The 27,964-nt window shown below is 56.0% G+C and overlaps 3 protein-coding genes across 3 annotated transcripts; 2 read left to right on the forward strand and 1 right to left on the reverse strand.

The window, feature by feature from the left end:
• The first annotated feature begins 831 nt into the window (after positions 1-831).
• Positions 832-5,909, forward strand: ANKS4B (ankyrin repeat and sterile alpha motif domain containing 4B). Its single transcript, XM_042835343.1, has 2 exons — positions 832-1,050; positions 4,358-5,909. The coding sequence occupies exons 1-2, from the start codon at positions 887-889 to the stop codon at positions 5,409-5,411; spliced, it is 1,218 nt and encodes a 405-aa protein (XP_042691277.1). The 5' UTR covers positions 832-886; the 3' UTR covers positions 5,412-5,909.
• Positions 5,910-7,805: 1,896 nt separating this feature from the next.
• Positions 7,806-15,773, reverse strand: CRYM (crystallin mu). The gene is made up of 8 exons (XM_042835344.1): positions 15,542-15,773; positions 15,277-15,427; positions 14,943-15,005; positions 12,715-12,816; positions 12,345-12,528; positions 11,089-11,210; positions 10,258-10,342; positions 7,806-9,775 (listed from the first exon to the last, which is right to left on the reverse strand). The coding sequence occupies exons 1-8, from the start codon at positions 15,712-15,714 to the stop codon at positions 9,711-9,713; spliced, it is 945 nt and encodes a 314-aa protein (XP_042691278.1). The 5' UTR covers positions 15,715-15,773; the 3' UTR covers positions 7,806-9,710.
• Positions 15,774-15,863: 90 nt separating this feature from the next.
• LOC122169319 (cytochrome b-c1 complex subunit 2, mitochondrial) lies at positions 15,864-27,420 on the forward strand. Its single transcript, XM_042835384.1, has 14 exons — positions 15,864-15,971; positions 17,723-17,815; positions 17,940-18,089; positions 19,028-19,092; positions 19,835-19,891; positions 20,157-20,281; positions 20,768-20,865; positions 21,227-21,284; positions 21,423-21,518; positions 23,774-23,973; positions 24,750-24,830; positions 25,246-25,322; positions 26,340-26,493; positions 27,185-27,420. The coding sequence occupies exons 1-14, from the start codon at positions 15,936-15,938 to the stop codon at positions 27,266-27,268; spliced, it is 1,374 nt and encodes a 457-aa protein (XP_042691318.1). The 5' UTR covers positions 15,864-15,935; the 3' UTR covers positions 27,269-27,420.
• The last annotated feature ends 544 nt before the right edge of the window (positions 27,421-27,964 follow it).

Genomic DNA, 27,964 nt, shown 5'->3' on the forward strand with positions numbered 1-27,964 from the left:
AGGGTAACCCATTGCTCCACTGTCATCAATGGAAATAATGTCTAAACTGACAGGCTAAACTTGACAGGCTGAGGGAGCTGAGCTCGTTCCGCCTGGAGAAGAGAAGCTGCAGGATGACCTCATTGCAGCCTTCAGGACTTAAAGGCAGCCTACAAACAGGAGGGGAGTCAGCTCTAGGAAAGGGCAGATGACAGCAGGACGAGGGGAAATGGTTTGAAGTTGAGGGAGGGGAGACTGAGGTTGGATGTCAGGGGGAAGTTCTGTGCTGTGAGAGTGGTGAGGGGCTGGAACAGCTGCCCAGAGAGGCTGTGATGCCCCATCCATCCGTGGATGTGTTGGGGGCCAGGCTGGATGGGGCCCTGGGCAGCTTGGGCTGGCATTAAATGTGGAGGTTGGTGGCCCTGCACACAGCAGCAGGGGGTTGGAGCTTCGTGATCTTTGAGGTCCCTTCCACCCCGGGCCATTCTGTGATTCTGTGATAACTGAGACCTGTGCCTGTGAGGACGAGGCCGGGCGGAGCGTCCTATCTGCACCAGCAGTGTGTGCAGCCACGGGCTCAGGAGCAGCAGGCTACTGCTGCTGGAGCTTCTGTGCTGCCTGGAGGAAATCAGCCGCGTTGCTCCATCTGTACTCGAAAACGTAGCTGCCAGCAACAGCAGCTGAGACACCAGAAAGGTGAAGGACCCCCCTGCATTTCGGCAGCACCCCACGCAAGAAAGGAAGCAGTGCTGTGGCGGTGTGGCCGCTGCTCGGGAAGGGAAGCGGGAACGCCGCCCGCCGTGCGCAAGGCAGGACTTTGCCCCCCTCGGCCGCCCTGCGCCTGGGACGATGCCGCAGCTCCGGCCGTGGGCGGGCCGCCTTGCAGGCGGGCTGCTGACGGCTGAAGATGTCGAGCAGGTATCACCGCGCGGCGGCCGACGGCAACCTGGAGCTGCTGAAAGAAGCCACTCGGAAAGACCTCAACGCTTCCGATGAGGACGGGATGACACCCACGCTGCTGGCCGCGTACCACGGGCGCCTGGAGGCTCTGGAGGTCATCTGCCGCAGAGGGTGAGTGGGGCGGCCTCCCTCTCTCGGGGCTGTGGCGCCGACCCAATTAGCTCTTATTTCCACGCCGCAGCGACGCCCCGAGAGCTGCCGGAGCCGCGGCGCCCCTTCGGGCAGCCAGCTCTGCGAACTGCCGTGCACGGCGTGGCCGAGCAGCCCCTTGTTCCCCGGTGGCAATCCTTTTTTACTGTGGGAGGGCACCGTCCTGCAGCATCACCGAACGGGGTCCTGTCCCCGTCGCTGCAGCGCTCCCTCCAGGGCTGACGTTTCGTGCTGTGATTCTCTCGAAAGGTTTAGGAGGGGGGAAACAGAGTAAAGAGAATGTTCATTCTGGGGTGAGATGGAAGTTAAGTTGTCCTCTGGATTGTGTTTTCAGTCTGAATGGTGTGAAGGAGATTGGGGGGAACGTTTGATGAAGTACTTGGATGCATTCAGTTCTCCTTGCCTAGAAGCAGCTTTGAAAACATCACACCCCAATGGGATTGCCACAGATCTGCTGTACAGCTGAGCTCAGGCGGGGCTGTGGCTGCACTGTAAAAAGGGCCTTTGGACTCTATTGCTGTGGCTGCGCCTCCAGGGAAAGCAAAAATTAACTTGTGCGATGAAGGAGGCTGCAAGGAGGTACTGAGAGTCCACAGAGCACAGGGAACGACTGCCCAGGGAACAAATAACCGAGCAACCTCAAGGTATGAGTTCAGAAAACCCCTTCTGCCTTGAGAACAGCTAAAACTTCCACATGCGCTCAGAGAAGCTGCAGCAGAGGGCACAAAGCCCAGAAGAGCCTTGTGTTGCTCCATGTGCTCCTGCTCCCTTGATGCGGGGCAGCTCTGCGTCTGCCATCCCAGCGCTCCATTCTGCGCATCCCGGTGCGCTCAGCAGGCGCTGCCAGCAGCTCACTGGGTGTTCGCTGGGGGGAAGCTGAGTTCTGGGAGATGCTCAGTCTGCTGTGCAGTCCATGCTTTCTTAGATCTTTTTTTTTAATGAATTCATCCTTTCCCTGAAGCAAAGGCAGTTTCCCAACAGAGGTGCAGTGAGGAGGCATTCCCTCCATGGGGTGCATCCTGCAGGGTGCTGGGCCTGCAGCACACACAGACCCTGGTGGACGTGTCAGTGTGACAGCGTGAGCGAGCCCTGTTGTCTCCACAGAGTTCGCCTTCCCAGGCAGCAGGAGGTGTGCTCTGCCTGTCTGTGTCACACAAGGGGGGCAGATCTGCTTCCTTCTTTCTGCTGGGACAGTAAGGAAAGAGGAACCGAGGAGCCATCGTGGCCACAAAACTGTACCCCACTCACTATCACATGAATGAGGCTGCGAGGCCAGCGGGGTGCGGGGTGAGGAGAGACCCCAGGCAGGGCTGTGGGGCCCTGCAAGGCTGGGGGTGACAGCTCTGCTGCTGGCGTGGGGTTGAGGAATTTGCCGTGCTCTGCTGCAGCCGCTGGCTCCGGGGAACGGACATGGAAGCAGAGATGCACACGTGTGTTCCTGTAAGTCTGAGTGGAAAACCACTGCCCCCAGCTGCACCCTGCCCACGTGCTGCACTGCCACTGCTGCCGCACACCCGGCCCGGTCCCCACCTTAAAACCAAACTTGCAATCCCAAGCACAGATGCAGGCTGGGCAGAGAGTGTTGGTGGACCAAAGATTCAACATGAGCCAGCAACGCGTGCTTGCAGCCCAGGAGGCCAAACAGATCCTGGGCTGCATCAAGAGAAGCGTGACCAGCAGGGAGAGGGAGGTGATTCCATCCCTCTGCTCTCCTCTCATGAGATCCCACCTGCAGTTTTGCGTCCGGTTCTGGAGCCCTCAGCACAAGGACACGGAGCTGCTGCAGGCCATGAAGATGATCAGAGGATGGAGCACCTCCACTACGAGGACAGGCTGAGAGCCGGGGCTGTGCAGCCTGGAAAAGAAAAGGTTCTGGGGAGACATTATAGCCCTTCCAGGACCTGAAGGGCCTACGGAAAAGCTGGGGAGAGACTTTTTATAAGGGCGTGTAGGGACAGGACGAGGGGAAATGGCTTTAAACTGGAAGGGTAGATTTTGACTAAACGTTAGGAAGACATTCTTTACTGTGAGGTGGAGACACTGGCACAGGCTGCCCGGTGAGACTGTGGATGCCCCCTGCCTGGAAGCACTGCTGGGAGGCCAGGCTGGGTGGGGCTGTGAGCAACCTGGGCTATGGGAGGTGTCCCTGCCTGCAGCAGGGGGTTGGGACGAGATGCTCTGAAAGGTCCCTTCCAACCCAAACCGTCCTGTGATTCTGTGATTCTAAATGAGGGGAGATTTAGTTTGGATGTCAGGGGAAGTTTTTCAGTGAGAGTGGTGCAGTGCTGGCACCAATGCCCAGAGATGCTGAGGATGCCCCGTCCCTGGAGGTGCCAGGCTGGATGGGCCCTGTGCGACCTGTTCTAGTTCTGACCTTGTGGTTGGCAGCCCTGCCTGCAGCTCAGGGTGGAATCTGATGATCCTGATGAACCCAAGCCATTCTGTGATTCTGAGATTCCGTGAGCCAAGCCAGGCCCATCCCAGCCTGCAGGCAGCAGCTCCGTGTGCAGTCAGTACAAAAGGGATGCAATTATTTTCACTGGCTTTAAATTTTGTTGAAAATAATATGGCTTTTATTTTGTTTCTTTTGTTTTCCCATTTCCCAATGAACTTCTACTTTCCAAACCCCACAAGCAAAAGAACCATGTGGAGAAAACAAAAGAACTGAATGAAACCAAAATCTGTCTGTGCCCAACCCAACACCAATGGAGACAAAGGAGCCGCACTTTGCTGCTCCTCATTTACCCCCTGCTGCTCCGCTGCCATTGCGTGGGCGCATTAATTGCACTTCGCTGCGGCTGGTGAGGGATCCTCCCTGTACTGTCCCGATTTTTGTCGTGCCAAGAGGCAGAAACACCTTTGCAATACTCTGCCTGGAAGGTCAGGGAGCAGCCGTGCCCTCTGTTCCAAGGTGCAGGCAGAGGCCGGGTGTGCTGCTGATTGCTGCCGCACGGCAGTGGGCAGCTGAGGTGGGCATGGAGCAGGCAGGGCTGTGCCAAAGCCCCACAGCCCCCGCTGTAAGAAGGACACCCTGCTGCTCCATAGGGATCGCGGGCACAGCAAACTCATGGGTGAGCGGTGATCGGGGTTTGCCCACGCTGCTCGGGGTGCAGCACGGCTCCCCAGGATGGAGCGAGGCCAACCTGCTGCCATCGGGCCGCGCTCCTACAGCAGTCGAGGTAACCGTTGGGTGCTGGTTCTGCTTCACTGCTTCACGCACGGTGCTGTCCTCCGTGTGCCACTCACTCTGTGCCATTTTCCTCCTCAGAGGCGATCCGGACAAATGTGACATCTGGGGGAACACTCCGCTCCACCACGCCGCGTGCAACGGTCACATCCACTGCGTCTCCTTTCTGGTCAGCTTCGGTGCCAACGTATTCGCTCTGGACAACGAGCTCCGCACGGCGCTGGACGTGGCTGCCAGCAGAGATCGCCACGAGTGTGTCAGACTGCTGGACAGGGCCGCCATGGAACAGAATGTGGCCAATCCCAGGAAGGTCTCCAAACAGAAGGCCCAGGCCCAGAGGAATGTGGAGAAACAGATCAAGGAGTGTGAGAAGCGGCAGGAGAAGCACCAGCATGAAATGAACAGGAGCTATATGAAGGAGAAGGAGAAGGTTGGCTCGGTGACCTCCTCCAGAGGGACTCACTCCAGGGTAAAGCTGCCGACTCTCTTCACATCGAATACAGCAGCTCCTTTCTCCAAAAACCTGAAGGATACCTTCAAACTGAAGGCAAAAAGGACGGCCGGCAGCACGAGAAGCCAGGAGCCACAAAGCAACGGCCAGGCAGACGGTGGGGACAGGGGAAGCGTGATGCACTTATTCGATGAGAGGGAGGAGGACGACTTACCCGATGATGATGGCCAGCTCTCCATTTTCACACGGCCAGGTCTCGGCAAGATTGTGTTTGGAAGGAATTTGGCTGCAGATATAGATCCCGGAACTGTGTCTTCCCAGAAAGAAGGTATCAGCTTTAAAATGTCCAGCGAGCTCTTCCAGAACGAAAGTGCTGAGAGCAGCATGGAGGGCAATGCTGGAAGTGGGGCAGATGTCCCCTGGCAGGAGGAGGAGCTGCTCTGGGATGACGAGGAAGCAGAGAGCACACCCCTGGAGGTGTTTCTGGCCTCACAGATGCTGGATGAGTTCCTACCCGTCTTCATGAGGGAAAAAATGGATTTAGATGCCCTGATGCTGTGTTCTGATGAAGACCTACAGAGCATTCAGGTGGAGCTGGGTCCAAGAAAAAAAGTCCTGAGTGCTGTGAGTAAAAGGAAACAGGCATTCCAGGATCCTGGAAAGACTGTGGATACCTGCTTGTAAAACAGCATCCCCGTTGCTGAGATCTGCTGATCTGCACGCTGAGACCTTTTCCTGCTTCAAAACAGCATGCGACTCTTCTCACACCACTGCTAATGCAAAGGGCAAAGAGCTCACGGCGATGCAAGGAGCTCATGGAATGCAAAGAGCTCGCGGTAACGCAGAGATGTGCAGTCAGACCAGGGCTCCTCACTCTGGGTTGGTGGCAGAGGTGTGCGGGCTGCGGTGTGGATTTGGGCACGCTCTGCCAGAAGTTCATGACAGTAAGAGCCAAGAGCTGTAATCCAGGGCTCATTCTCCTTGCTTACATGAGCAGGGTCTTTGGGTTTACTGAATGCGCCGCCCGTCTTAACGAGCCGCTCCGTTCTTCTGCAAAACAGCACCGAGCGTTCCTAGAGCTCCAGGCTTCCAGGTTTATCTCCGTCCCCGTGTTAGATTGCTGCAAACTGCTCTTCTCAGCGCTGCTGCTCTGCTAGAATAAAATCTGCTCCTTGGCTCCGGCCGGTGCTCATCGCCTCTGCTCGTGTCTGAATTCAGGTAAATAGGAGTATCAGCCAGCTCCGTGCTGCCGCTCACGTTTCTCTGCTGCTGTTGCTGAGGAGTGCCTGAAATCCCCGCTGAGATCCAAGAGCGGTGAGCGGCACCTCCTCCTGTCTCGCTGTGTGCCGGCACACACGGCGTCCTAAGCGGCACCGGGAGACAATTCCCTCTGCGGACGCGAGGCCGACGGCTCTTTTCCGCGTTCATTGTTCTGCGCGTCCCTGCAGGGCACGGCTGGCACGCAGGCCGAGGAGCAGAGCCGTGCAGCCGGTGCTGATGCTGCTCAGTGCCGCCTCAGCCCGGCACGGCGGATGCACACACATCCAGCTCACAGGAGCAGGCAGGCAGGCGATGAGCAGGGCTGGCGTCCCACTGACCGGTCCCACAGCTGGAAAGGTGCAGTGCCTTTCCTTCAGAGCGCGTGGCGTTTGTGGAAACGAATTGCAGATAATCATCTATTTGTCACATTCCATTCTTTCCACATTTTTGTCTTCTCTGATTTACTCACCATTGCTTTCCTTGGCTGGACTTTGTGCTGCATTTTTTCTCTTTCCTGCTACTTGGCACGCTGTATTTCCCTGTGCCAACTGCAGCCCCGAAGGCTGACTGCATCCTGGGCTGCAGCAGCAGAGCGGGGCGGCGGGCAGCGAGGGGATTGTCCCCCTCTGCTCTGCCCTCGGAGCCCCCAGCTGCAGTGCTGCATCCAGGCCTGGGGCCCGGCACAGCAAGGGGGGAGCTGTTGCAGTGGGGCCAGGGCAGGCGATGAAGATGCTCGGAGCTTGGAGCAGCTCTGCTATGGAGACAGGCTGAGGAGCCGGGGCGTGCAGCATGGAGAGGAGAAGGCTGCAGGGAGACCTCATTGCGGGCTTAAAGGGAGCTTATGAACAGGAGGGGACCGACCTTTTACAGCAGCAGACAGTGAGAGGACAAGGAGAAAAGACTCTAAGCTACAAGAGGCAGATGCAGGTGAGATGTAGGGGAAATCCTTCCCTCAGAGGGCAGCGAGGCGCTGGCACTGCTGCCCGGAGCTGTGGGCTCCATCCCTGGGGGCTCAGAGCCACGGCCGGACCCGACGGAGCTGGGGGCAGCTGGAAGGCGGCAGGGTGGGGCTGGGAGATCTTCAAGGCCCCTTCCAACACAAGTCACCGTGTGATTCTGTGATCTCCATTAACTCTGTGCAGATGGCAGACAGCACATGAAGCCCCCAGGAGACCCTTGTCCTGCTTGAGCTGCACCTGGAGGAACCGCAGAGGCACACAGGACAGTGACCTGCAGGCAGTTCAGAACACCCATCTGCACTTTGCCATTTCCTGATGGGGGAAAGGAAAAGAGAGCCTTTTCTTGCAGGTTGTCCTGCACATGGAGCTCTGGGATTAAACAGCAACGTCGGACAACTGGGGAAAAACAATAAGATTCACACTCTATTCCCCCTGCTTGTGTTTTTCCATTTCTCCATAGCTTTTTTTTTTTTTAAAAAAAAAAATAATTTGGAACTATTTAATTAGGGAATTGCAGGTGCAACTCCTCAGTAACATTTGCATGTTGCATTTCAGCAGGAGAAATGATGTGCTTTATGTACAGCCCTACAATCCCACCCAAATGCAAACCGCAGAGCCATGAGGTCTCACAGCAGCAGAGCTGAGCACCACGATGTCATCTCCTTACAGACTGATGGCTGTGCAGGGGATGGACACAGCACTGAGCATCCCAGCAAGCAGATCTGCATTCCCCCTCACTCAGTGATCCCATTTACCAGAACAGCAATCACCGCAACACCAGAAGTGCTTCCCTCCTGGTCTAAAAGAGCAAAGCCCACCCAGCTGTCCAGAACAGAAGTAATGGACACCAACACACAAGTCGAACAGGAGCTATTTAATTTTAACATAGACGAGAGTTACAACAAATCTTGAGACTCTCAATCTGTAAGAGAAGGAAGCAGAGCAGCGAGGCCTGATCTTCGCTCTCTGAAGACCTGGAGATGGCACCCAAGTGGCCCCACTGTGCTGAGCAGCCCAGCTCCCCCCTGGGGCCACGGGAAGCCCAGTGGTTTCAGTTTGGGCTCACAGCAGCTCCCATTGCCAACAGTCGCTGTGAGCGCTGCTCTGCACCACCAGCTTCTCTGAGGTGGCCGTAATGGACTGGGCACCACCACCAGCAGCACGCTGCAGCCACCCCCCAGCGCTGCCCTGCACGGACCTGGGGCTCACACGATGCACTGCTGTGGCCCCGGCTGCCACAGCCCCCCACATTCCCCAGCTCTGCAGTAATAGCCGCAGCCCAGACACATTTCTCAGCACTTCACAAATGATACAAAGCAAAAAGCACTAAAAACACCGGGGTGACGCTGCTGTCATTAACACACGCAGAGCTGGGGGGAGGAATGTCTGCCCTCATTTCTGCTGACAGCAGCAAAAGCAGTCCAGTCCCACCTTTACCTACACAAAACACATCCCCCTCCCATCCCCGCCCCCCGCACAGTGCTAAACCTCGCCCATGTGCTAAACTGCACCCATGCACACTGCTGCTCCCTGCCTTCCCACTGCCCTGCCTCACTGTTCTGAGCTGACACTGTCCTCATTAACCCCTTCCACACGTACCTATTTGCCAACCAGGTTCCCACACGCAGGGCTTCACAGCCTCCTTCCCCCCACACCCGCTCCTCCCCAGGCACAGGAGGCAGACCGGCCGCAAGAAGGTGCAAGGGCAGCTGAAATGAAGCTTCCAGACACAGGCTGCATGCACAGCCAGGCTGCTCTCAGCCACCACCCAGCCTTCCGTGCAGCCATTGCGTAACGGCACAGAATGGGATTCCCTCCTTCTGCAGAGCATTCCTGGCTCTGCTGCAAGGGAGGACCACAGACATTCTGCCCCAGCACAGACCCGTGGGGACGAGCACTGCTACCAACAGGCAACTCAGCCAGGTGGAATCCATTTCCCTGTGCACTCCAAGTTCCACTGGCCAAAATCAGCCGGTGCTGTTCCAGCCACCAATACGCTTTGAGAACAGCTTGCATACACCATAGGCGACTAAGGAAACCTCCCAGCATGAGGAAACATTAAATCAAAGCACATTTTCAGCACTGACATTTCGGGCGAGTCCCTCCAACACAAAAAAGGCAAAACCACAGGCAGAAAAGCAGCAAGGGAGGGATTCAGTACAGTTTCAGCCTGTCTGAACCAGGTCTCCTACAACAAAGCCTGCCTGCAGGGAAGGCACGGCTTTGCACACAGATCCTGCTGGGGAATGTGCTCCTAAATGAAAACCAGTGAGGTTTGGGGCAGGAAATGGGGCACTGCTGGGGGCTGATCCCAGCAGAACAGACTGGCTCTGCGCCCTGGAAGGGCTGAGGAGCCGCTCACAGCCAGCACTGCACTACGACCATCACAGCTCCACACGTGGAACTCCAGTCTCCAAACTGCCTGCTACCCCAGTGGGAATGAGCCTGCTCAAAGCATGAGATCTACCCTGGACTGCCACACCAAAAATAACGAGGAAGGGCATAGCAAAGCATGTAAGAACACCATGTTAGTGTAAGTGCTGCCATCATCCACACACTGTGTGCGAGATGTTTGCTAGCAATGCTGAAGGTACCTAACAGCTATAGAAAACAGCAGAAAGTCCCGTGAAGTATTAGTTTTCATGCTTGAAAGCTGCATTCAGGTGGGGTTGCTGCCCATCTTGTTAACCAGAAATGCAAGGGAACCAAGTGCAAGTGATCTGCTGGTGCTTCATGACCTTGTTGGCACTGCAGAGCTCTCGCTTCATTTTCCAGCTGACCATGCATCGTATACAAACTTTGCAGCTACGGTATCTTCAACGGCCATCCCTGAAATAGAATGGGATTTGGCTCAGAAGGGAACAGGTGGACAGCAGCCAGCGGCAGCCCCATCCTGGCAGCCCCATCGCTGCGCTCCGAGTCGCTGCCACCACTCGCTCTTGACCATCCTAAGGAAGCCGACGTGAGTGTGAACACAACAGGCAGCGCTCCTGAGACCCCTGCAGCTGCAGCACACCGCAGCCCACCAGCACTGCTGCCCTTCCCACAGGCTGCAGATGCTCTGTGCCCTCCCGCCACGCACAGTCAGCCCGGAGCTCAGACAGCAGCACACAGCCGCAGCTGCATCCACGTGCTCTGCACTCACACTGGATGATGTTGAAACGGGAAGCCTACTTTTCCCACTCTGTTTTGCTTTCTTATCACCTTTTATTACCCAGCCCTGACGGACAAATTACAAGGCAGCTCCCACAGCCACTCAGCAGCCTTCCTGTGTGCTGCCCAACAAGGGCTGCTGCTGGGGCTGTCCTTACCCAGAGACTTGAAGACTGTGGTTTTCTCAGGCAGCGCTGGTTTTGTACCCTTCAGCACCTCCCCCAGCTCAGCAAAAATCTCTGCCTGCAAAACAGACGTGTTTACAGCAATTTAATATCCGCGTGTGCATTAAAACATATGCTTCTAAGTGATTGTCAATGCAATTCTGTCCTTTTCACTATCCCATCACGGAAACTTTCCTATGGGGAAAGAAATCAGTGCCCCGTGCTGCAGGACACGGAGGGGTGCAAATTGCAGAGCAGACAGAAGGACAGAGCACCACCACGGGCAGCTGTCAGACCACCCTCAGGAGCCGGGCTGTTCCTAGCCGGCATCTCGCCATCCACCAGCAGAACCGATGGCGCCCCACCCCCACATCCCCAGGTGTCAGACACCAGGAGAGAAGTGCTGCCACTCTGCACCACGGCTCAAGCAGAGCAGCGCTGAGTGCAGCTGTGCAGAACAGGAACGGCTCGCTGCTTCTCCTCATCCTGAGCTCTGAGTCACATCACTCTCACTGAGATCTTACAGGAGCAAGGGGACACATTTGATTCAAAGATTTCAAATATTTATATTAATTAACAAAGAGTGCAAGAAATGCACGCCTTCCAAAACAGCACTTGGTTACTGTACACCAAGGGCAGCGCTGAAGGCTGTGTGACCACTGGCACAGAAGGTGCGCGGCTACATCACAGACATCTCAGATCAGTTCCCCATCTGACAGCCGTGCACCGTGCAGCCCCAGCACAGCACCCAGCCCGCAGCGCCCCGCCAGGCCAAGCACTGCTCATCTCAACTCTGCTCCGCAGCACCAGGGCACCCAGACTCACCCCAGACAAGATGACATCGCCCGACTCCGTCAGTGCTGCCTCTCTGGAATCCACAACCAGAACAGAGCTCTTCATCAGCACGTCGTCCAGCTCCCTCCAGTCCGGCCTGCTTGCTCCGACCGCTGAGAAAGCACAACCATCAGCTGAGAGAAACGCTGGGAGCAAACTCAAAACGTGCTTTGTCCACAGAAAGGCAAAGTGGCCATGGACAGGTGGGAATGTGGCATAGCACAGAGGCATAGCATCCCGTCACCAAAGCTCTCACGTTCTTCTTAAGCAGAACCAGACCAGCTTGAGTCAGAACAGCTTGTTTTCTGTGGCTTTTGTTTTCTTAAGCAGAGCTAGCAATCTCCTCTGAAATACGCTCCTAACAAACGCCAACTTTGCACAGAGCCTCCAGAGAGCTGAGTCCCACGTGGACCACCTCCTCCGCCTGCTGCCTCTCACAGCCCCCTCCTCTCATCGCATCAGCGCCAAAGCACCCGAGGTTTGTCACCCTTCCACGTGACCCAACTGTGACTGTGCCGCCTGCCTACAAAGGAGAAGCTGGAAGCACTGTGCAGTTGTCCCAAGCAGGGCTCACTACCAGGACCCGCATGCAGGCAGAGCGCAGTGTTGCTAACAGGGATTTTCAAACCTGCAGCTTCTCCTGTCTCAGCTGTAAGCAGGACAGGGCACGCAGGTTGCAGGTATGATCCACAACAAGAAACAAATCCACAAGCCTAACCTCCGAGCACAGAAAGATCGCTAAGAGCTTCTGGGCTAATTAAACAGTTTTTGCAGTTAAACGCTTCTGAAGAGAGCTGCTGGTGGAGTAACAAGTGGTGTGGGGGGGAGGGGTTCGAGAGGGTCAGAGGGGTCTTTGTGTCCGCGTCGCCTCGACGACCGAGCCCGCCACTGCCTCTGGTGCAGCCTCGGGGCTGCTGCGGCCCCATGGGAACGGCCTGACGCCGCGCCCCGACAATCCGCCCTTTGTCTCAGCACCGCCAGCGGCCCGCCCGGGAGCACCGCCGCGGGGGGTCCGACCCGAAGGCTCCGAACACCCGGGTACCGCCCGACTGTCGGCTGTCGGCTCCGGGGAAAACCGACACGAGCAGCACGGAAAGGAACAAACGGAGACGCGGGGAAGGACGGACGGCCGCTCCGGGAGCCGCTCTGCACGCGTCGCTGTCGGCGCAGCGGCCGGCGGGGCGAGCGGCCGCGCGGAACGGAGGCAGCGCACAGCGCAGCTGCCGCCGGGGAGCAGCACGGCGTACCGTTGACGTGGGCTCCCGGCTTCACCCATTCTCCAAACAGAACGGGCGTCGTCGCCATGGTGACCGTCACGATCACATCGGCCCCAACCACCGCCTCCCGGGCCGTGCCGCAGACCCGCACCGCGCCGCCTAAGGCGCTCGCCAGCCTCACCGCGCGCTGCTCGCTGCGATTCCACAGCCGGACCTGCGGGGAAACGCACGGATCGGCCCGGGGCTCTCCCTGCCGAAGGAGGCCAGCCGTTCTCTTCCTATAGGCGGGTTTGGGGTTGGGTTCTTTTTACCGCAATTTCTCTTCGGGCAGCCGGGCGGTCAGCCCTCGTACAGCCGCACTTATCGGCACCGAGAAGCGAGAGGCCCGGGCGCCCCTTACCTCCGTGAACGGGAACAGCTCCGTGAGGATCTCGTAGTGGCTGCGCGCTTGGACACCGGCTCCCAGAATGCACAGCACTTCTGCAGACCTCGGCATCAGCAGCTAGACAGCACCAGAGCGAGCAGACGGTCAGAAAACAGATCAGCTGGGGCAAACGGATCTCAGATACCACAAAAGCAAGCAGTCCTCGTAGACACTTAAGGGAAAAAAACCATGGCTTCGTGCAGAGCTGCTCACATACACAGCAACACAACGGCTGGTGCCAGCAGCACCACTGCTCCCCTTGGGCAACTGGGTCTCAATGCCCAACCCCTGGAGCTCAGACTTGAGGTACAGCAGCACGGGCCGACGAGCTCCCACGGCACACAGCAGCATTAGCAGAACACACTGCACCCACGTGACAAACAAAGCTGGGAACTGCGATGCCGCTGTTCTGCACTGGCTGAGAACGGGGCAGCCCGACAGAGCTCCTTCTGCAGCTATAAAGCCACAGATCACAGTGCAACAGGCCTGGGTGCTGCAAGAAGCCATCCTAGCTGGACCCAGGCCCCCATCAAGAGGGGCGATCCCCCACCCCAGCCTGGCTCTCCTCTGCAATGTCCCCAGCTCCTTCCCATCCCCCTGCAGCACCAACACCTGTGTGCTTTCAGCATCCTCCCACTTCTTTTTCGATGGGCTGAGGAAGCAAAGGGAATAATGACACAGTGGTAGAACAGGAGCTGCTGAGATGCAGGCTACTCCTTGCTAGCCAGGTCGCAGCTGAGCTCCCTGCCCCAGCAGGGCACCAACTCCACCTCTCCCCTTCTCAGCTGCCAATGTTCCCAGAGCTTTTAGGACCTCAATGACTTGGCAGCTTTCACTCCTATCACATCTGATTGACAGCACCCCTCGGATTTGAAGTGCATTTGCTGGGCACCAACAGAAGCACAATCACTGTTGGGACACAACTTTGGGGGGGATCTTTTTCCCTACTTTGCCTGAGCTTGTCCCAGGTGCACAGCAGGAGGTCCATTTAGGTTAACCTATGAGGAAAAATGCTGCTTCCCAGATACTGTATTGCTGTGCATTTGTACTCTGTAACCTCCGTAAGAGACCTAGAGACAGTGAACTGCTGATGTAGGAAACATTGGACAGTAAGAACAGGAATGCCCAAGGAATACATTGCCAGGTTCAGCTCTGTGGTTGCTTCGGGTTTTCTGGTTTAGTTCCCTCCTGTGATTCAGCAGCACTTGGCAGGAGAGCAGCACAGGCTGCAGCACAGCCCCACGCTACCTTTGTCTCTTGTTTGTGCTTTCGCTACAGCCACTCGCTTCTGCATGAAAAGCTTTTGAGCTGTGCAGGCTCTCACTGCTTATTCTGCTGGAAGAAAATTGAGGGGGGAAAAAAAACCTCATTATTGCATTTTTCAGTAGCAACGACTCTTTGTAACATTCCTTTTCAAAGGCACTGAAGCACTAATCTCGAAGGTTCCTTGCATAAAAGCATTGGGTTTTTGAAAGCTGAGTGTCAAAGAGGGGACATGACGACAGCTATGAGCTGAACTCAGACACTGCTGAGAGCTTCCCGGAGCAGTGGATAGCAGTGAGGGCCTTGTCACGAAGCCCCTCCAGTAGCCAAAGTTCCTTGGAGCCAGCAGAGGCTGTGGGAAGCAGTCAGTGTCCCATGCAGCACGGTGGGACAGATGGCAGATGAGCATCGTGTTCCACAAGTACTGCAAGTTCTTCTGCCCTGGGAGCAGGAGAAGCTCCTGGGGATGGGTTCCTCTGCTCAGCTTTCTGCCAGCTCCATTTTAGCGCTACAGACAGAGCCAGGCAGGCATGGAGTGCTGCTAGCAAAGCACTGAGGTCAGCCCCACCTGGGCACAGAAATCAGGAGCGCTCTTTAGCTCCAGACCCCCTTCCTCTCACTTGGCTGAGCTGGAGCCACGGCACTGCTGTGCGATGGACAGCAAGCTGCTCTGCCCCTCTGCCCGATCACAGCAGCACAGCCCAGGTGCACTTTAGGAGAATTTGAAAGCAACCACATCTGACAGAGCATAAAGCAACGCACACCAAGGTCTGCATCCCCACCCTCAGTCAGCACGGCTGTCACACGGCCACCCCACACCTGTCCTCGTCAGACCACCATCCTCAGGAGTGCCCACGGGAAACAAACCCTTTTCCCACAAGCCTGGCGGCACCGCACAGAGCCACAAGGCTCGGCTCTGATCGGGGCAGCCCAACACCGACCTTGGTAGCTATGGCAGAAACCGCTGCTGTGCGCCTCGCCGTGATGACAGAGCCGTCCAGGACCTTTCAAATCAAACAAACAACAGCAGACTGAGACACACAGAACACACCGAGTGCCCGACGCCCGCAGCGAGCCGCGAGCGAGACGCGGTGCACACGGCACCGCGGCCCGCGCCGCAGGGAGCGCGCAGCGGAGCATCCGGGGGGTAGCAGATAACGCGTCGCCCACCATTTATCGACCGCCGGCGCGACAGAATAACTAAAGCCGGCCGTCGCGGCTCCCCGAATCCCCGCCGCCCTCTAAGTGGCCCCGCCCGCACCCCGCAGGACGCACCGCTCGCAGGGAGCCGCAGCGGGGGTCGAAGAGCAGAACGGTGGCCTGATGGGACGGCGCGGCGGAGTCCCCGCAGCGCTCATAGAACGTCACCAGCTTGGTAGTCAGCGCGTCGTCCGCGGCGCTGTATGCGGGCATTACCCCCAGGAACCTTGTGGAGAGAGCGGCTCAGCGACGGTACGGGGCGGCACGGACGGGCGCACCCGCAGCCCCCCACCCCCTTCCTCCCTCCAACAGCCCTGCCCGCTCCGCGCCCGCTCCTCACCCCCCATGTGGCCGCACAGGCACCACGGCTCGCAGCGGCTGCTCCACCCCGCCCGCCGCGCCCGCCGAGAAGTTGCGCAGCGCGGCCTCCAGTCCCGGCAGCAGCAGGCTGGCACGGGGCAGCAGCCGCTCCACCTCCGCAGAGCTGATGAAGACGGGCGGCGCCGAACTCATGGCGAAGAAACAAACTGGCCAAACTCCACGCGCAGCGCCGTGCGGCCGCCCAGAAATACCACCCGGCCGCCCCGCCCCCAACCCCCCCACGGCCCCGCCCTTCCCGGAGCAGTAGAGTCCCGGCGCCGCAGTGCTAGAGTGCCGCGCAGCGTGGGGCACACCGGGAAGGCAGAGTCCTCCCCGCGGACGGCCATCTCGCCCTACTGGCGCGGCGCGGCACCATGAAGCGCTTCCCGCTGTCTGCTCGGTCCCTCGCGGTGAGCGGCGCTCGGGGTGGTGGAGGGGAGCAGGGCAGGGAGGCCGAGGCCGAGGCCGAGGCCGAGGCCGAGGCTGAGGCTGGAGAGCTTGTCTGGTGGCTGCCGGCGGCTGGGCCGGATGGCAGCGCTGAAGGTCGGACGCGGGGCAGCGCGGTGTGGCCGTGGCCGGGTCCCCGGTGCGGCCTGCTCGGCCCCGGGCCGGCTGTACCGCGGGGCCTCGGCTGAGCTGCTGCGATGGGAGCGGCTGCCGGAGCGCCGTGTTTGTGCCGGGCGCCGAACGGCTGCGGAGGAGCAGCGCTGTGCCGCGGCTCACGTGGGGCCGCATCTGCAGCGCCGAGCCGTGCGCTGCGGTCGGGGCCGGGGCGGGCAGAAAGGGGGCACGAAGATGGTGAGAGGACGGGGCGCCTCCGCCGCGAGGATGGGCTGAGAGCTGCGCTGTGCGGCGTGGGGAACGGAAGGCTCCGAGGGGATCCTGCAGCCCTTCCGGGACGTGAAAGGTCTCCGGAAAAGCTGGGGAGAGACTTTTCATAAGGTATGCAGTGACAGGGGAAACGGCTTTAAACTGGAAGAGTAGATTTCGACTAAACGTTAGGAAGACATTCTTTACTGTGAGGTGGAGACACTGGCACAGGCTGCCCGGTGACGCTGTGGATGCCCCCTGCCTGGAAGCACTGCTGGGAGGCCAAGCTGGGTGGGGCTGTGAGCAACCTGGGCTATGGGAGGTGTCCCTGCCTGCAGCAGGGGGTTGGGACGAGATGCTCTGAAAGGTCCCTTCCAACCCAGATTGGTGCTGCTGCCTGGTGCCCGAAGGAGGGCTCTGGTGGTGTCCCCCCCTTCAACTGGAAAACAGATAAGCAGATGTCCTACCTTGAGGCTGAGCTGCTGTACCAGATATGTATCATTGTATTCTTGGTGATCCTTGAGGTCACTTCTAGACTAAGTTCTGTGATTCTGCCCCACAGAACAGATAGGGATTGCAGGGGCTCATTCAGTTAATTCCTGTGTGGTGTTCCTACAGACCACATGGTGCTGGGGAGGTTGGTACTACACAAAGGAAAGCAGAAGGGCACTGTGGTACCGAGGTGCTGCTTTTTGGACTCCCAGAGGCCTCGTTTAAGTCATTGCTTTGAAGTTTCAGCTGTAATGGAAAAGCAATTTGAGGAATTAAAAGAGAATGCATATTTTTGTTCTGTGATCCTGGATTGTTTAATGTATTTCAACTTTAAAATAAGCTGCTTTGTTAGAATGTAGGAATTAACTAACACAGCTGTCACGGAGCTAACTAGATCAATCTGTCCTGTGACGGGGGGCTGTTGGCTCCTGGGCCCCCCAGCCCCACAATATGGGAAGGAAAAGGGAAAAGGGATAGGGAGGTGGGAGCTGGGCTCAAGGAAGAAAAAAACAGCAGCAACGACCTATGGAAGAAAGCTTATTTTACTATGATATCGGAATGCGAGGTAACACAGTATAATGCAATGTAATTGAGATTGAGACTAATAAATAAGATAGGAGAGAGAGAGTTCCTGAGGCCGAGTCAAACTCAAGCACCTCCAGCAGCACTGCCAGGCAGCCAGAGGCCGCCTCCCCGCAAGGGCCGCAGCCCGTGACTTCCGTGACGGAAGGGATGGGCACCAGGAATGGAGCTTCAACACTTTGACTCCCAACATGATGTAATGATGTGGAATACTGGAAACCAAAAAGCACAGAACCGTGACAGCAGCAAACTCCTTTCCTTCTGCTCTCTCCTCCAGAAGAGGCTGTACTCCCTTAAAGTAGCACCGAAAGCGGCGGTGTCAGCGACTGCAGAGCGGCTGAAGCTGTCTGCGGATGTGGAGCATCTGGAGGTCGGTTTCGGCGCGGATATTTCTTTTCTCTTTCCTTTTTTTTTTTTTTTTTTTTTTATAAGTCAGAGCAGAACTGTGGCAGTACGCCCAGTGGCTCAGAAACCCAATGTTGCTTTTAATGCAGATCACAAAATTACCAAACGGATTAATTATTGCATCTCTGGAGAACTTTTCTCCGGTCTCGAGGATCGGTGTGTTCATCAGGGCAGGCAGCAGATATGAAACCACCGCTAACCTGGGAACGGCCCATCTGCTTCGTCTCGCCTCCCCTCTGGTAGGTGGCTGTTCTGTTCCCATGGTTGGTGGTGCAGAGTGGTAGAAGATTCAGGACAGCAGAGAGCAGCGGTGTGTAAGAGCTGTGCCGCACTGCAGGCAGTGCAGACAGCGTTCCTTGCTGGTTGGGGATGCCAGTGCGGGAGAAATGCCGTTGCTTTGTGGCTGTTTGTGAGGAGCTGTGCTCTCTCACACTGTCTCTCACTGCATAGCTGATGTGTCTGTGTCACACCAGGATGGGGCTCATTGCGCTTCAGCTGCGGTAAAAGACTTGGATGTCACACGTCAACTCAGATGTGTATGAGAGATGTTCCCAAATGGCTTTTCTCACAACTCACCAGGGTTGGTGTGAGCTCTGGGGGCAGGGATGTGCCAGCAGATTCAAGAACAAATTATACACGTTCACTGCCAGCAGTCCTTACACGGCTCCAAAGATGGGCAGGCAGAAGGTGTGCACCGAAACCCCCGACACAGCTGCTGCAGGGTTCTGCAGGAGTAGTGCTGGTTGGATTCTGGGTGCTGAGCTCTAGCAGTCTCTTCCGGTGCTGCTGCCAGGAGGACGGTGCTGGGCGCCGTGCTGTGGCTGCTGCCAGCCGTGCTGTGGCTGCTCCCATAGTGTGGCAGGACATGCAGGCTTTCCTTGTCCTGGCGGTGTGAAGTTTATCCAAGTTAAAGAATCCTGTGAAACATTTAGCCAAACCTGGCTCGTTCCCATAGAATGGGGCTGGGGGAACAACAGGGTAATTGTGCTGGGAAATCAGAGAGAGGGATAGAATGGGAATAAGGATGTGGTAAGTGGGCTCAGCTTCTCTGTATGGGCAGTGGTTTCTCTAGGAATGGGTAAGCATGGGCTGCTTCAGCTTTGCTGGAGCACTGACCTGTGTCAGGCAAAGCTGTAATCTTAAGTCTCTTTTTGATTATCATTTCTTCTTTTAATAGACTACAAAAGGAGCGTCCTCTTTCAGGATTACTCGTGGCATCGAAGCTGTTGGGGGCAGCCTAAGGTTTGTAACCTGGCCCGGTGGGAGTAAAGCAGGGTGGCAAAGGAAACCGAAAGCATTACGGTGTGTGGGTGGGTGCGTGCCTGGACGGGAGGGTTGCATAGGAAGCTTCTGTGTTCTGTCTGCCTTCCTTGTCTTGAAGGTGAGACTTACTGAGGTCTGTGGGTATTGTTTTTGTCTTACTTGGGAAATAGATAACACTCCTACTGTAATTCTGTGAACAATTTGGGTGGTAGATGAGTTTCCCAGTTTGGGAGTCCTAAGCCTAGAGAACCCTCCTCGGAGGAATCAGGGCACCTGCGTGCACCAGCTGTGCAGTGAGGTTGTGCTATACAGTGTGGTAGGTTACTCTGCACACTGCTCTTTTTGCTAAGGAAAATAATGCGTTGAGGTGAGGCAGACAGTTTTCTGCCCACTGAGAGCAATTTCTGAATTACTTTGATATTTATACCCATTTTCAGGTTTTACTCTTCAGTCTTGCTGTTTTACCGTGAGTTATCACCATGTCCCAGATTGCCATGGCCCTGATGCAGTCGGTATCACCGGGTGCTTCCCACACCACTGCTAGATGCGTGTTGTGCTGAACAGCCCACGTGCTGTGGGTTGAAATGCTGCTATTCTCCCTCCTTTACACTGGTGCTCCTGTCAGTATCTCGCTGAAAGCTTCCATCGGTAGGGAGCACGTGTGGAAGTCCACATATTTTGTGCTCCCAGCTGAAACCCCTCTGTGTGCCTTGTGTTGCAGCGTGTTCTCAACGAGAGAGAAGATGGCGTACTGCGTGCAGTGCCTGCGTGGCCACCTGTAGGTACCGCCCAGCTCTGTGCACTGCGGGGCTGCTCTCAGCGCGGCAGCAAACAAACCAGCGCGCTGCTGCGCGGCTCCACATTCGTGTCGCCGAGCGCCGCGCTGAAGGGGAATCGCGGTGCCTGCGGCACGGCCGGCTGCTGCGCCGCTCTGGGGGCTTTGCTCGGTGTCGCCGGGTTGTTGTTGGGTTGGTCGGAGCTGCTTTCAACTGCCAAAGAAACACCTGCTGGTTCTCAATGCCTTTCTCGCTGCTTCTCTCCAGTGACACCGTAATGGAGTACCTCCTGAACGTCACCACGGCTCCGGAGTTCAGGCCCTGGGAAGTTGCTGATCTTCAGCCCCAGCTGAAAGTCGACAAAGCGGTCGCGTTTCAGAGCCCTCAAGTCGGTAGGTGTATTTCTGATTTGCTGTGTTGGTGCTGTGGGTGCGTCTTAAAATCAAAGAACTTTGAAAAACTCTTGCCCCGTCCCCTGACCGCTTTACTTTTCAGCCCAGCCCGCCAATAGATACGGCCTTTGTGTTGTTACCTAACTTCTTCATAAGCCCACAAGTTTCTGCAGCCCATATGTGACATATGGCCACTGCTTTTTACTGAAGCCACCCACCCTCCCCCCAGAAATGAATGCAAACCAGGCTGCGTTATACCTTGTCGTGAGGCCAGAAAGTGTTGAGCATCTGTGAGTCCTTGAGAGCTTTTATAAGGTCCAGCTGAATAGGAACACCCAGCCCGGATGTGTTGCTGGATGAAACTTTATTAGTGTGGGGCTGTGGGTCTTGTGAATGAGCGCTGTAAGTGCTCCGCAGCTGGGTTTCACCAGCGTCATGCTGGCATCTATTGCTAATCCTCAGCACTGGAAACTTTGTTCCTGTTAGGACTGCTGGAAAACTTGCATGCTGCAGCTTACAAGACTGCTCTGGCAAACCCCATGTACTGCCCAGACTACAGAATCGGAAAAATTACATCCGAGCAGGTAGGATTCTCCTTGATAAATCTCTCCCCGCTTCCTTACCGAGGATAGAGAAAGGCAGACAGAGAAAAAGAACTGGGCGGATGTACGATCAGTGCTGATCATCTTATCTGGCCTCCTCAGGGCTTTTGGTGATGAGCACAGAGCTCAGGGTTCATTTAGAAGGGCTGTGGTTGCATGGCTCTTGGGGAGACGTTGGCGTACAGCAGCAGTCCGCAGTGCGAGCAAAGCGCTTCTCCTGGGCGGGGAAGCGTGGCGGGTGGTGGCTTTAAGAAGTGTGAGCTCCGAACAGCAGGTGTCACAAACATTTCTGCCTCTTTTGTTCTTTGTACAAAATGCCTACAATTCTGCCTTCCTGTTGCAGCTTCACCACTTTGTACAGAACAACTTCACGAGTTCGCGAATGGCCCTCGTGGGAATAGGTGCGTATGGCCGTGTGGGCTGAGGGTCAGAAAAGAAACTGCTGTACAAGTTCTGTGTTGTGGTGTGTTTAAGAAACTTTTGTCACTGATGGTTTTCCAATAACGTGACATTACTTGGAATAAACTGTTGCATTACAGGTGTGAAGCACTCCGACTTGAAGCAAGTGGCAGAGCAGTTCCTAAATATCCGCAGCGGAGCCGGCATCTCCAGTGCAAAGGCCACCTACCGGGGGGGTGAGTGCGGCTCTGCTGCCGGGGCTCCTCTTGGTGTTGTTACTACACTATTCGTTGAGTTGCAATGAAAACTGCACAGTTGTGCTCTATGCTCTGTGTGGGAAATGCCCGCTCAGGGGTGTCTCTCTAAATAAGCAGAGGATTTTCTTTCTCCCACTGTTTTGGGAAAAAGAAAACCCATATGCTTGACAAAGTTTGACCTGCACAATCATGTCTATCTTAACATGTAATGCAAGGGTCTATTTTAGCTCACTGTGTATGGGGAGGTTCTCTAAAGAGCTGGGGAAGGCAGGAAGTTGACTGGAGCTGCTGGTAGCTCCTTTGGGAAGGGCTGTTGGACTGTGTGAAGCCTTTTCTGAAACGCAAAGCACTGTGTTGCTCTTTCAGAGCAGCGTCTGTATAATACTGCAGTCTGTTCTTTGGTTGGGGTGTCAGATCACTTTGTAGTCAGATGGAAAAATAGGAAATTGTTACCACTTGAATGGGATAACTTCAGCTTCTAGGATGAGGATAAACACTTTCATAATGAACAGGACAAATATTTCACATTTCTCCGAGGCAATCAGCTCCAGTGCAGGCATGTTCTGCAGTGAGGATGGCAGCATGAGAGTCAGGTCTGGAAATCCAGGAGACCTCAGGCTGAGATGAGAGCAGCCTGCAGCAGCCAGGGGCCTGCAGGGCTTTGAGAGGGCGGTGGACATGGTGTTGGGGGGGGCCGGGAGCAGAGGCACAATGCCCCCCGTGTACACGCGGACCAGCTTCTGGGCTGTGCTGCATCTGTTTGTGGGACCCCACCTGTTGTGGGATGTTGGGAAGGGACTGAGGGGTCTGATAAAGCCAGAAATGGCTACTGCTCCTGCTTATTCGGGTTGGGCCAGGGGAGGCTGCAACAATGAGACTGCAAAATATGGAGGGAGACTTAGAGTGCCTTGGGAGGATGGTGAGGGGCTGCAGGGGTCTGTGACCTGGGAAGAGCACTGCAGTTCTGTCCAGTCCTGCAGAGATGGGATTAGGGAGGCTGAGACAGATGGAACTGAACTTGGTGAGGGGCAGGACATCCCCACATACAGAAGGGGCCCTGTAGGTGCATTGGTCAGCAGAGACAGACAAGGGAGAGCATACCCCCTGTGGTAAATGCAAGGGGGGGCTGAGAATGCTGAGGTACTCACTTCTTTGCTTCAGCCTTCACTGGTGGCAGGATTGCCATATTTTTCACACTTCTGAGCTTCTTGCTGACAAATGGGGGAGCAGAATCCCACTGTATGTGCAGAACAAGTCCGAATCCACCTCGTGGGCCTGAATGTGTACAAGTCCATGGGGCCAGGTGACGTGCATGGTGGGGTGAGGGAGCTGGCTGAAGTGGCTGTTGAGCTGCTTCCATCATATTTGAAAAGTTGTGGCTGTCAGGTGAAGAGGCAACCATCACTCATTTGCAAGAGAGGGAGGAAAGAGGAGCTGGGGAACTACAGGCTGGTGAGCATCACCTCTGTGCCTGGGAAGATCGCGGAGCAGTTTGCGATGGCACAGCAGAAGGGAGGGCGGCACCCGGCGGGACCTGGACAGGCTGGAGAAGGGGCACACGAGAACCTGCTGAGGCCGAGCGAGGCGCAGCGCGGGGTGCTGTGCTCGGGTCGGGGCAGCGCCAGGTGTGTGCAGACTGGGAGAAGAGCTCACAGAGAGCAGCCCTGCGCAGAGGGACGCGGGGGTTCTGGTGGACGAAGAGCTGGACGTGAGGCAGCAGCCTGCGCTCGCAGCCCCGAAGGCCGACTGCATCCTGGGCTGCAGCAGCAGAGGGGGGCGGCGGGCAGCGAGGGGATTGTCCCCCTCTGCTCTGCCCTCGGAGCCCCCAGCTGCAGTGCTGCGTCCAGGCCTGGGGCCCGGCACAGCAAGGGGGGGAGCTGTTGCAGCGGGGCCAGGGCAGGCGATGAAGATGCTCGGAGCTTGGAGCAGCTCTGCTGTGCAGACAGGCTGAGGAGCCGGGGCGTGCAGCATGGAGAGGAGAAGGCTGCAGGGAGACCTCATTGCGGGCTTCCAGGACTTAAAGGGAGCTTATGAACAGGAGGGGGACCAACCTTTTACAGCAGCATATAGTGAGAGGACAAGGGGGATGGGCTTTAAAGTAAAAGGAGTGCAGATGTAGAAATCCACACCTTGATTTCCCTCTGAAGAAACTCCTGGCTACAAATGTTTTTATTCCTCTAATAGTTTTTAACTGAACAGTGCATTAGCTTTTTTTCCTGTTACTGTACTCTTAGGAGAAATCCGAGAACAGAGTGGCCACAGCCTTGTCCACGCTGCTGTTGTAGCAGAAGGAGCTGCTTTTGGAAGTGCAGAAGCAAATGCTTTCAGTGTCCTGCAGCACGTTTTGGGTGCTGGACCACTTATCAAGAGGGGAGGCAATGTTACCAGCAAGCTGTACCAGGGCATTGCCAAAGCAACCATGCAGCCTTTTGATGTAAGTTCCAGGGGTTCCTGCACTCTGAGGTTTTGAGTAAGAGCCGTGCTGTCCTTTGAGAGCTGCCATTTCCATCTAGGGTCATAATTAGTTACGTGGCTCATTCTGAAAGTAGTGCTTCCTTTTCAATTTTCCTTTCAATGGAAATGACAATAGATACAAAGAGCACAGCAACGCCATGTGATAGAACAAATCCTCAGCTACAGAACACAGTTCTTCAGCACAGCCACTCGCTGTGCGTTTTCACCAGCAGTGAACAGGAGCTGCATGCTGCACTCGTACAAACCTGCACCAGCAGAGGTGAGCTGCTGTCACTGCAGAATGCGGCACCCCCAGCGCTCACTGTGCCAGCAGTCACCACTGGGTCTCCATCAGCGTTCACAGCTGTTCATTGGTGTCAGTGGGTGCCATTTTTTTCTGTGGGGGAAAGTCAGTGACACCCCTTTGCTGCATACACACTTCCATGTCAGACACTGCTCTGTCAGTGCCCCCCTGCAGCCGTTTGCGACACAGCAGCAAAATGCAGTTAAATTGGTGGGAAGGTTCAGCCTCTGCCACCATCCCACCCACATCCGCCTCTGATGGCGTGGGCTGATGTAATAAAACAGGAGCACTACCTTCAGTGCAGCCCCTGTAGTTCTTTCCTCAGTGTCATCCTCGCACAGATGTGGCCTGGCATCTTCCAGCCTTTGGACCCTGATAGTAAATGTCTTCCTCTGCTTGATGCTGCATCGTTGTGATAGTTGAAACAATGGATAATGGTGTTTGTTTTACAGGCTTCTGCATTTAACGTGAATTACTCGGATTCCGGAATCTTTGGGTTTTATACCATATCTCAGGCTGCACACACTGGGGAGGTGAGCGGCTGGCTGGAATGGGGGTGTTGGCAGCCTGTGCCAGAGCTGCACGGCGATGGGGCAGCAGAAGCAGCTCGTGGGGCTCCCTGCATCATCTGGGCGGTGAGAAGCGCCCGATGCAGGTGTGGGCCGCGGGGCGCCGTGCTGCGGGCCGTGCTGCTGTCTGCAGGGCTGCGTGGGTCAGCGTGAGAGGTGTGGGTTGGGGTGAAATGTTCTCGCGGAGGGTGGAGGTGCCGTACAAATTAACAGCTTAATTTGTGGTGGTTCCAACCCACACTGCTTTCTTTAGTCTGTTCTGGCAGCGATTGCAGTAGTTTCAGTTTTGTTGCAAAGCTGCTCAGCTTGCAGCTGAAGATCAGACGCCGCGTTGCCAATTAATGCTGGAAGAAGCCCTAAGCGATCTCATCTTCCTCAGGTCATCAGAGCTGCTATGAACCAGCTGAAAGCAGCCGTGCAGGGCGCTGTCACGGAGGAGGACGTCGCAAAGGCAAAGTGAGTGCAGGCTATGCTGCGCTGCGGCTGGGGCCCTTTTTGTGGGGAAGGGCTCTGTAGCGCCTCGCAGTGACGTGGGAGCACCACCAATGGACTGCTTTGCTCTCCAGTATTTTTCAGGGGCGACACTAACCCTCTGCTTGCAGTATTTCCTGTAAGGATCTTGTTAGGTAAATTAATTCTTGCAGGTAGCTGCTTCATACTACAACCAGCATGCTGGAATCCTGGGCTGCAGTGTCGGCAGTTTGCTCTGCACTCACACTGCAGCAACAGTTGTATTGAGCAGCTATGCTCTGAGCCTTCAGAGGACAGCAGTGCTGAGGATCTGCAAATGTGAAGCACTGGATTAGCAGCACTGCATCCAGGTGCTCCAAGATTGTGTTCCTTTAGGGGAGTTCAGTGCGGGGAAACCTCCAGAGGGGCAGCAGTGCCAGCAGTGCCAGCCTGGCTTGGGGCTCCTGGCTTGGGCTGTGCTGCGTTGTGCTCAGTAGTGCTGCAGGCACTGAGCTGCCACATCTGGGCTGTACAGAACAGCACTGCTGGGCAGATTTGACTCAAGGGGAAGAAGGGAAACACAGCCAGAGCCTGTTGGTCCTTAACAAAAGGTTGAGGTTGAACTGTTCAGCAGGGAAGCTCCCCACTTCCCATCTGTGCTTCTGTCAGTTACGCGAGAATGGCTCTTTTCTGTGTCTGGTCTTCATGACAGTCTGTGACCAGTTTCACATCTGATTTGTCAGCTTGATGATTTTGTCTTGTGGTGGAGCAGTTGCATTCATTAGTTCAAGCAGAAAGACGCTGCTCAGCTGGGGATCCCCGGCCCTGAGGGCGGTGCACGGTCCCGGGGCACGGCGCCTCGTCCCCCACTGCCCGCGTGTGACTGCGGTGCCCCTCTGCTCACTGCAGAAAGGGAAGAAGCTGCAGAACAGAGGGGTCTTGAGAGCTGCAGGGGCTGAAGGCCTCGCTGCGCTCGTGGTGGTCCTGGGGCGGGTGTGTTCACCTCTCCCTGTCGTGGGGCAGGAATCAGCTGAAGGCTGCCTACCTGATGTCGGTGGAGACGGCGCAAGGGCTGCTGAACGAGATCGGCTGCGAGGCGCTGCAGTCCGGCACGCACACTGCGCCTGCTGCGGTCGCTCAGAGGATCGACTCTGTAACCTCTGCTGATGTTGTGAATGTGAGTCCCTGCCGCGTGTGCCTTCGTGGCTGTGCGAGTTCCTGACAGGCGCCGCTCATCCGTGTGTCCTTAAATCACGAGAGAGGCGGTTCATCAACAATACAGCTGGCTGGCTTTTAACATCTTTACTTTATTAACAGAAGTCAATGAATGAAGTCAATGACACATTTACTGACTTACATAAAATGAGTGTAGATGAGGGTACAAAGCCCAACACAGCACTGAGACTCGGCGCAAGTCTCAGTCTGGGCACGTGGTGGCACAGCTTGTTGACTGCTGAGGGCGAAGTGCTCGCTGTGCAGACCGGGGCTGCGGCACTGCCAGCAGGACGTTGGCACAACCACATGTGCCGTTCTGAGCTCCTGCCTTCACGATACTTGAAGCAAACTCCGTCCAAAAGTCGTTCAGGGACGGAACTTGTAAGACCGCAAATGTTTCCCAGTCTCCGCTCGCCCATTGCTGCTGTGACGCGAGCTGTGGCAGGGCCGCAGGATCCCGCAGGCCGTCGCTCATTGCCGTGCAGGGTGACCCCTTCTGAGGAGCCAGCGCCTCCTCGTGTCACTGTGCCGTCCTGTTGGAGCAGCCGAAGCTCAGGCAGCACAAGGGAACCCGCTGTGGTTGTGCTGTGTTCTTTGCTTTCTGACTGCTGTAGTGAACGTTTCCTTACACTGATTTTCTGATGTATTTTCAGGCTGCAAAGAAATTTGTCAGCGGGAAGAAATCGATGGCAGCCAGCGGAGACCTGGGCAATACTCCCTTCCTCGATGAGCTGTAAAAACAAAGCTGGGAGGCAGATTCAGGGCTTGGCTGTCGGTCACCTGTGCTTAAAGGAATCACTAACTTGTTATTTATGAATTCAGTTATTGGAGAAAACGAATCTGGAGTAATTGTGAGCTTGCACTGATCAAATAAAGTGCTGAGTTCGTACGTTCTGTGTTGCTTTCCTTTCCCTGAAGCAGTACCTGTACTTTTGGTATGGCTCTGTATCTCAAAATAAAGCTGCAGGGAGGAAATAAGGTGAGTGAGCCGGTGTGAAAATTACCTGTCCAAAACAGTCCTTGGGGTGCCAGTCATCCTCATCAGCCGGTGTGCTGGGACAGGGCCCCGAGACACGGCTCTGCACAAATGAAGGAAGTGAACGGCACAAAGAACTTCACCATGGCTTCTCACAGCTTGTGCTGGGAAGGCATGTACTCACAGTTGAGTGTAAACTGCCCTCGCTGCCAGTCCTGCTGTCTTCCTCAGTGCCTTCATTTGTGCTGGAAGGACACAGTGTGGAGCTGCTCAGGTGCACAGCAGTTCCTGTAGCCACTTCATTTAATTAACGTGCCTAATTGTGGAGTCCAAAGTTTGGTTTTTTTTACAAGTCAGATCACAGAATCACAGGACGGTTTGGGTTGCAAGGGACCTTTCAGAGCATCTCATCCCAACCCCCTGCTGCAGGCAGGGACACCTCCCATAGCCCAGGTTG

This window comes from Centrocercus urophasianus, unplaced genomic scaffold, assembly GCF_019232065.1.
Source record: "Centrocercus urophasianus isolate 14NV4802_14NV808 unplaced genomic scaffold, USGS_Curo_1.0 seq_51, whole genome shotgun sequence".
Lineage (NCBI taxonomy): Eukaryota > Metazoa > Chordata > Aves > Galliformes > Phasianidae > Centrocercus > Centrocercus urophasianus.

Excerpts from the sequence above, each read along its gene's own strand:
- ANKS4B (XM_042835343.1), top strand. The coding sequence starts at position 887 with ATGTCGAGCAGGTATCACCGCGCGGCGGCCGACGGCAACCTGGAGCTG. Across the intron at positions 1,051-4,357 it reads GAGGTCATCTGCCGCAGAGG|AGGCGATCCGGACAAATGTG; the intron begins GTGAGTGGGGCG and ends TTTCCTCCTCAG.
- CRYM (XM_042835344.1), bottom strand. The coding sequence starts at position 15,714 with ATGAGTTCGGCGCCGCCCGTCTTCATCAGCTCTGCGGAGGTGGAGCGG. Across the intron at positions 15,428-15,541 it reads CCTGTGCGGCCACATGGGGG|GTTCCTGGGGGTAATGCCCG; the intron begins GTGAGGAGCGGG and ends TCTCTCCACAAG. Across the intron at positions 12,817-14,942 it reads TTTCTGCCATAGCTACCAAG|CTGCTGATGCCGAGGTCTGC; the intron begins GTCGGTGTTGGG and ends GGTGCTGTCTAG.
- LOC122169319 (XM_042835384.1), top strand. The coding sequence starts at position 15,936 with ATGAAGCGCTTCCCGCTGTCTGCTCGGTCCCTCGCG. Across the intron at positions 23,974-24,749 it reads CAACCATGCAGCCTTTTGAT|GCTTCTGCATTTAACGTGAA; the intron begins GTAAGTTCCAGG and ends TTTGTTTTACAG. Across the intron at positions 26,494-27,184 it reads CCTCTGCTGATGTTGTGAAT|GCTGCAAAGAAATTTGTCAG; the intron begins GTGAGTCCCTGC and ends ATGTATTTTCAG.